The sequence below is a fragment of the Nicotiana attenuata genome, unplaced genomic scaffold (assembly GCF_001879085.1).
Source record: "Nicotiana attenuata strain UT unplaced genomic scaffold, NIATTr2, whole genome shotgun sequence".
Classification (NCBI taxonomy): domain Eukaryota; kingdom Viridiplantae; phylum Streptophyta; class Magnoliopsida; order Solanales; family Solanaceae; genus Nicotiana; species Nicotiana attenuata.
Genome location: NW_017670839.1, coordinates 62576 through 70967, shown reverse-complemented (window position 1 = coordinate 70967; position 8392 = coordinate 62576). Strand labels below are relative to the sequence as shown.

The 8392-nt window shown below is 45.7% G+C and overlaps 1 protein-coding gene across 1 annotated transcript; it reads right to left on the bottom strand.

Moving 5' to 3' along the window:
- Nucleotides 1-6338: 6338 nt before the first annotated feature.
- LOC109243796 (patatin-like protein 2) lies at nucleotides 6339-8159 on the bottom strand. The gene is made up of 6 exons (XM_019410787.1): nucleotides 8049-8159; nucleotides 7632-7825; nucleotides 7294-7477; nucleotides 7060-7218; nucleotides 6670-6972; nucleotides 6339-6575 (listed from the first exon to the last, which is right to left on the bottom strand). The coding sequence occupies exons 1-6, from the start codon at nucleotides 8157-8159 to the stop codon at nucleotides 6372-6374; spliced, it is 1155 nt and encodes a 384-aa protein (XP_019266332.1). The 3' UTR covers nucleotides 6339-6371.
- Nucleotides 8160-8392: the final 233 nt, after the last annotated feature.

Sequence of the window (8392 nt, the reverse complement as noted above, 5' to 3'; positions counted from 1 at the left end):
GAGCAAAAGCATAAGTGCTCAAAATGCCTGCTTACACTAAAGGTCGCACCGACCGAGCGGGTAAGAGCCCCCGGGCCAGCCTAAAGAACCCTAGGGCCATATCACGAATCTGAGGATTCTCACTAACTCTGAAACCAGTCCACCTGGCCAAAAGCAAAACAGAAAGGGGTAAAGAAGAACTAAAGCCGCAAAGGGTTTTTCTTACATATACATACGCGGAAAAATACATTCTCTGTCTACAAACATACTCTAAAAAAGGTGCTACATACGGGATGGTAAGGTCTACGCCCCACCCTCGACGAGCTACGAGCTATCGGCCTCATCTTCACTCCCCTCGGCGTCGGACCGGAGTAACCGAGCATCGCGTTCGTCCACCCTCGCTCGCCCGATCATATTAGGGAGACCTTTCCTTGCTACGGGGAAGGCTCTAGTGGATGTGGAAGCAGGGGAACTCACTTTCAGGGTGGGTGATGAAAAAGGTGTATTTCATGTGTGCAAGTCAATGAAGCAGCCCAATTGTACCGAAGTGTGCTCATTGGTGGATTTAATCACGGTTGTGATAATTGATGANAGCTTAGACATAATATCCGCTTGAACCGAAGCGTTGTCACGAGATATGCGGAGTTGGACCCCAAGGACCGGAAGTTTAGTCAAGGCATCTTTCTCCTCTGAAGCTTGGACCTGCGCCTGAGCTCTCAGCTCCCTACAATCATTCCTGATTCGGTTGCCTCACCCCTAAGACGCTCCAGGGCCTCCATCTTTTTCTGCAGCTGAGATAGGCGAAGAGTTAACCTTAGAAGTTAAAAAGCAAAATGCATACACAACCAGGACGGGAAGTTACCTACTCCATCAAATAGCTCCCGTAATTCGAGCTCCGGTACGCCTCGTATTGCCAGTGTGCCAACTCGACTTCCTTCTCCTCACAAAGGAACCTAAGGGATCTACCCTCATCTAGAGCTTTTCGGAGCCTAGCTCCATGATGGAGCAACTCGGACCTAAGCCTGTCAAAGGCCTGCAAAATGAAAAACCGATAAGGAAAGGAAGATGCGGATTTGGGAGGCCTATGTCGAAGCTCACCGCAACGTGAAGTCGGAAGACTTCCTTGAAGGCCGAGCACACATCTATTGATCTAGTCCCCTCAGCCTCGGAAGAATCAACCCTGGTCGAAGCACGATCGCTCGGAGGAGCCATCTTTCCAGAACCAGAAACCTCGGGCGCGACAGGCTCGGGCGATGTTTCCGTCTCAGAGGCCCGGCCCCGTTCCGCCTTTCCATGAGCGCCATCACCCTACAAGTACATTTCCAGCTTATTATTGTCGTCCTTTGGCTCGAAAGTCGGCAATCCCTCCTCCTCTCCGGAGGGGTACAGCCTCACCTTTGGAGGCTCTCCGATACCTATGACAACAAGATTAATGCATAAAAAGGGAAAAATGTCTCTCCAAATAAACAAGGAACAAAGGAAAAGCAGTATACACGCGCACCGTGATGTTTTACTTTCCATCTGCCCCGAGACACAGCTCGTCGCAAGTCGAGCGGGTCACCAGCTTCCGGACCCAACCAGGCAAACCAGGAACTTCGCCTGGTGCCCATGAAATTGCTGCAGAAAAGAAGGAAACACGATTACGAAACTAGCTTTCACCATGAACAAATTTGAGAAAGCACGGGACGCTCCACTCACGCATATAGTTCCATTCTTCAAGGAATGGCATAAGCTCCACAGGGATAACGTCAGCCGTCCAGACCCGGACGAACTGACTAGTCCACTCCCGATCTCCGTCTTCATCATCATCAACAACAAAAGGCGTGGACGAACGGCACCGCAAGGTTAGCAGGCCTCGGTAGCGAAAGGGTCGGCTGCCTGACGAGATGGCTGAGCGTGAATTCAAGCCCCGCCTTCTCCGCAAAAAACCTCATCATCAACTCTATTCGCCGAAACGACGGGTGTACCTGCGCCAAGGTAACTCGATACTTTACACAGAAGTCGAGCACGACCTTGTCGACTGGTCCCAATGTGAAGGGATACGTATATATGTTCAGGAACCCATCGGCATGGTCCGTGATATCCTCGCCTGGGGGAAGCACCTGTAACGCTGCCTCCTCTCCCCATCTGCAGTCTCTCCTCACCAACTCAAGGTGATCCTCCCTTATCAAAGACATAGTCTTCAAGATAAACTCCCGCGGCTCCTGAGCACTGGGAGCGGAACTCTCCCCTCTCTGCTAGGCAAACCTCGAAGTAGCAGTCATGGCTATGGCAAGACTAGAGGAGCTAAAGCGGGAACCTACACAAACACTCTGGTGCTAAGGTAACGAAGGACTCGACGCCGAAATAGAAGGAAATTATCTAAAAAAGTGGGATCTCCCAAAAGGCGGAAGCAACCCCATATATATGTGGAAACAGCAACGATCTGCCTGCCCGAGATAGGCCCCGGGAGTCTAATGACTTCGATGCCAGTCCCGAGGTGGTACCCGACCTCGAAGACCTCCATCAAAAAGAAGTTAGTCTTTAAGAAGCCAACAACACCATCTCCAGTGCCGAGGTGGTACCCGACCTCGAAGACCTCCATCAACATGAAGCTAGGCTTAAAGAAGCCAATGGCGTCATCTCCAGTCTCGAGGTGGTACCCGACCTCGAGGACCCCCATCAGCAGGAAGTTAGGCTCCAGAAAGCCTCCAGCACCATTGCAGAGCTCCTTGCGAGCGTCCTCGAGAAGATCATGAGATGACGCCAGTTCCGCAGCCGCTACCTCGCTTTGCTTCCTCAGCCCGAGAATCTCCGCATTCAGTCGACTAATCTGCAAATCATTTTGCTCAACCTGAAAAAGTAAAGTAAGCCAATCTACATCAAAATATGGGTGAAAAGGTCGGGTACAAGCAGGACGAAATACCTGTGCAGCGAGATCAGCCTTTTCCTGGAACGCTCTCTCCAAAGCGGCCCGGAGCTCTCCTGATTCTTTCTCTCCTCGGGCAGAATGAGGCTCCGACTCCCGCAGCACCAAAGTAAGCTTCTTGCATGCTTTCTCATGGTAAGAAAGCTCCTCGCGGAGCCGAAAGATGGCATGACCGTACATATCCTTGCACTGCGGCACAACGGAAGAGTTAGAAAAAAAATGAAGAACAACACTCGAGACTAAAATAGGTATACGAAAGACAGCTATCACCTGCTGCATGGATCTCTCCGCCGCCTTAACGGCGCCAAGAACGTCAAACCCGACGTTATCACTAACACCGTCAAAGATGTTTGGCAAGTGAGCCTCCCCCTTGAGAGGAATCCCCGTTTTGACGACGTTCGCATCTCGAGCGTCCCTCAGTTCCCTTAACGAGACTTGAAAGCAAGAGATGAAATCATTCATGTCGCCGATTTCCCCAAGAGGCAACCCCTGCTCCTGAAAAGCTCCAGGCCCTGACCCTTCAGGATCGATGGCAATGGTCCCCCTTACGGAAACTGCGCCAAACTCAGTCATGTGACCCGAGGCCACATTAACACCCTCCTCAAGGGTCTTCGATCTACGGGACCGACCCGAGTCAACCGTCCCAGATTCAGCGGCCTCCGATCGAGATACCTCCGAGGCTCCCACACTTGACCTCGTCCTCCGCGCTAGCGAGCACTCATCGTCGTCCTCATCCTCAGCACCAAGATTTTCCCCTACAGAGCAGAGGTCCTAGTAGCGGCTTGATGCTTGAGTGACCTGGATTTCTTTGCCACAGGAGGATCAATAGCCGCCTTACCTTCCCTCTTCTTGTCCTTGCCGGGCTCCGAAGCCTCCACTTCACCGCTAGGGGGCGGCCTCATCAGCATATTCTCGCCAAGACCTGCGCAAATGCAGCAACCGCAAGTTGTCATCACCAAGGGGCGCAAGGAGAAACGCTAATATGAGGCATAGGCGGTAAGAAAACTCTACCATGATTCTTGGCCACCCATCGCTCCTTGGCCAGGTCGGTCCAAGACCGAACAAGATATGGGAACACCTTATCCAACCGCTTGATCCATCCCGGCAAATCCGGAACCGCCTCATGGTACCAAGCAGCGGCTGCAGGAAACGCAGAGAGGTCATTATTCCAAAAGAAAAATATTATTTATAAAATGCGGTTAACGGAAAATTGCTTACGTTGTGTGTTCCATTTCTCCGGAAAAGGCATCCTCCGGGCCGGGATGATATCCGAGGTCTTTACCCGGACGTACCTGCTCATCCACCCTCGATCCTTTCCCTCGTCGACGCTCGAAAAAAATGATTTTTTGGATCGATGATGGAGCCTGATCAAACCTCGATAAAATCGAGGGCAATACATCCTAATCAAATGGTTGAGGGTAAAGGTCTCGCCCTCAACCCCTTCGGTGAAATGACGGAGCATCAATACTATCCTCCAGAAAGAAGGATAGATCTGACCAAGCGTCACTTGGTACTTGTCGCGGAAATCAAGGATAACCGGGTCTATCTCTGGAGGAGAGGATTCAGAAGAATTATCGAGACCCAAGGTGAACGGGTAGGTACACGTGAAGGAAGCCGGCCTTATAGTCCGTTATATTCTCATTAGGACCGGGAATCTCCACCCCCGACTACCTCGCTCTATCGGCAGTCTGTCCTCACCGTTCCTATGTTAGTCACGATGCTAATATATCGGGACACATGCTCACATTGGCCCGGTGTGGATGAAGTGGCATCGATGGTAAAATCTTTCGACATATCAAGATTGGGCGGAGTGCACTGTTCCAAGGAAGGTATCGCTCTAGCTTTCTCTTTAGGCGATCGAGATGGTGATGCAACTTCGTTCCGCCGAGGAACCGTTCTAGAAGTCCTAGCCATATCAATGGTAAAATTTTCTCTAAAACAAGATGGAAGAGTGTAAAAGATGATGGGTTTTGACTCGTGAATTTGAAGACGCGGTGAAAATAAAGAGTATCAAACAGTCGATATATTTATAGGAGCCGCTTGGGCAGCGAAAAAGGCGAGTCGATAAGCAGTTCGTGGGTTCCTCGATAATCGCATTTGACGGCGATCCTTGTACGGTTTTCTGAGATATGGTATTTAATGATCTTAAAGGTTGGCGTCAGGGCAATGATGCCGTCGAAACGGCGGTTCAAAATCGTTTCCTATTTCTTCGATCTAGAAAATGCGGAGACTATCTGTATACGGCAAAATCAGAGGGCCCGATTTCTCGTCAGCAAGGCATTTCTAGGAGACCATCTCGAGACCTCGAGGCCGCGAGGTTGCGGTCGATTTCTCCTCCTCGAAGTCCACTGACGCCCGACCTAATGGCAATGCCGGAGAGGGGGAGTTCCCAAGGCGTGCAACTAGCACTGGCAGAACCTGGTGTCACCTAGTTGTCCCATCCCCTTTATCTTCGTAATTAATGCTTTTGTACTATGTCAGGTTTCCCCTCATATATAAAGGGGATCCTTACCATTTTACAGGGGACTGATGTTGCTCCAACTACTCTACATAAAATATATGATAACTCTCTCTCTCTTTTCTCACTAATACACTCTCTCGATATTGTTGCTTTATTTCATTATCTTCATACTTGTTCTTCATTTATTGCTTATCATTGTTCTTCATTTATTGCTTATCATTGGCCATAAAGAGCCTCCTTTAATATTATCGCATCTGTAAGCCCTTCCCCGACTGCCCCTAATAGCCCGAGCTCGGGAATCGACCTCGAAGCCCTAAGTCGACTAGCTCGAGGCCCTGAACGGCTATCCTTCGGTTCGATTACGACTCCATTTTAGTTTACATCTCGTCCTTAAACTTCATATACATAGCTTGAACTGCTCTGCAACTAGCATAAGAATAGATCACGTATTTTTAGAGTCCCATCAACAAATTTAATTGTTATTACCATTTTCATAGACTTATTTATTTAATCCATATATATTGGACTTATATAATTAATTTAATTATATTAGCCCATAATATTTATTTAGACCAATATATCTTGAATTTTAAAATATAATCCAAATTCTTTTATGGATTTAAAATTTATATGCCTACCACATATAAAAAAAAAGTGAGAAGTAAATACAAAAGAAAAACAAAAAGCCTCAACAGATGCAGAGATGTTCATCATTTGCCTTTAAACAAAGAGATATCTTATTTCAGCATTCTACTTTTTAAGTTTATTATCATCCGGCAATTACTGATTAAAACATGTTAGACACCTAAAGCCAGCCAGAGTATTTATTTTCAAAGTCTCCAGCAATTAACCTAGAGCTTCAGCACTACAACGGATTGCTCAAGCCTTTTGTTTGAGGCGGAGCTTTCTCTGATCTGACAATTTTTTTGCCAACCTACAAACCAAAGAGAAACAGGAAAATCAGATTATTTGCAAATTAAAGATGATATTAATGTGCACTTATATTTTCTGTAAAAGGTGAACTTACTCAACGAGAGCCATTTCGTTGGTCCAATCGGCTTTTCCTACAGGTTTGCGCTTGTCTGAGATGGGTTCATAAAAACCAGTTTCGAAGTTAACGGAAGAAACAGGGCGCTTCAACAGGTCATTTGATATATGCACCAAGTTGCTCAGATTTTCTTCTTTTGCATTGTCAGTCATTGTATCTTCATACTTCAACCCATCAATCTGATGATCAATAATGTTCCATTTCAGAAAGACGAACATGACATGCGTAAGTATCATTTGATGAAATGAAAGAGACAGCAATACATTTTAGTACCTGAATCCTGAGGTAAGTATCATTTGATGGAGTGCCATGTAGGAACATAGATGTATAAATATCAGCCATATCACTCAAGGCAGACTCAAAAACATCAATGAGGGGAGTGCTATCTCCTGGCCCCATAAACCAATTGACCAATCCCCACGTCTTACCATCCTCAACATCAAACTTTAGAACCCCTTTTGCTGATCCAGTGCCCAGTGAAAGTATAACAAACGTAACATCATGATCTATAGCTCTGTTACTTGATGATGAACTTCTCCACATCTCTTGTGTAGCTTCTCGTATTGCAAGCAAAGTCTTTGGTACAATTTTATTTGTCAAACTTAGTCAATTAGTGATACTGTAAAATGATCATATATGACTGTGCACACAATTGTAACTTACAGGATTATTGGCCGCAACACCACCGTCGACGGTGTTATATATTTTGGTACCTTTGGATGACTTAACTTCAAAACGATAAGGAGGAAGGTAATATGGTGCTGCAGAAGTAGAGATGCAAACATCTGCAAGTAGACAGTCTTTTGTGTCGTCCCCTTTCGCCTGTGGTAAAATAAATCATCCATCATTAGTGAAGAAAATTAAGTAGGAAAACAAAAGAAAAAAAATTAAAATGACCTGTAAAGATGAAAAGATAACAGGCTGGAACTCATGGACATCAAAGGCAGGAATGACAACATTAGTTAGTGTTTGGCTAAGCTTTCTATCTCCAATCATATTCTTGATTTTCCCACGCAAATACTCTCCATCATATTTAGGACGAAACAACATGGACTGGATCCAATCGACGATTTTTTCGGCACTATGGTATACAGGGCCAACATATCTGTTGTAAAGGTCCTTAACCCAATTAACTACAGTATCCCACCCGGGAATGCTAAACCTGCATGCAGAGAGCACACGATAAACAAGCAGAAATTTAGACCTGGTTAAATAAATGCAAATTTAATGCATACCGGGGCTTTGCTTTATCTTGCGGGAATATATGTGGACTCTCCTTCAGATAGAATTCAGTAATTTCATCTGCACGAAATAAAGGTCGATTCTTTTCATTCGGGGTTGTTAACATTGCAGTAACTAAACCTCCAGTGCTTGTCCCTGCTATGTAGTCAAAGTAGTCTGCGATCCTAGCATCACTTCCATCCAGTTTCTGTGGAAAAATTAGAAAAATTATTTAGGAAATTTTGGATAATGTACGAGATTAAAGTTCAAGAATTTTGATACTATCAAGCTAAATTAACCTACAATGTAGCCAGCTTTCTGTATCAAGCCTGAGATCTGATATAACCAATTAAAGTGCATTGATAGTGCTTTATGTAATTAACGTATATTCTTTATAAGAAAGTACAATATATATATGTGTGTTAACTAACCTGGAATTGGGATTCAAGAAAAGCAAGAATTGTACCGGGAATGATCCCTCTAACACCTCCACCATCAATGCTAAGAATCGTTATCACCTTTCCTTGGGATGATCTAGCCATGCTTGAATGTCGCAGTTGTTTAACTAAATCTATGTCTACGAATTAAGCTTAGCAATCTGAGTGCCTTTACACTAGGAGTATTTATAGTGGCGGAGCAATGCAAAGTGTTTGCTTTACCTTACTTGAAATTCATGAGTTTGTCATCGAGATTAACGCAATTCTCGTGAGGGAGGAAAGTATACAATGTTTTTGGTGCATGGCTTACAAATGTGATGATAGTCTGCAAGATGTCA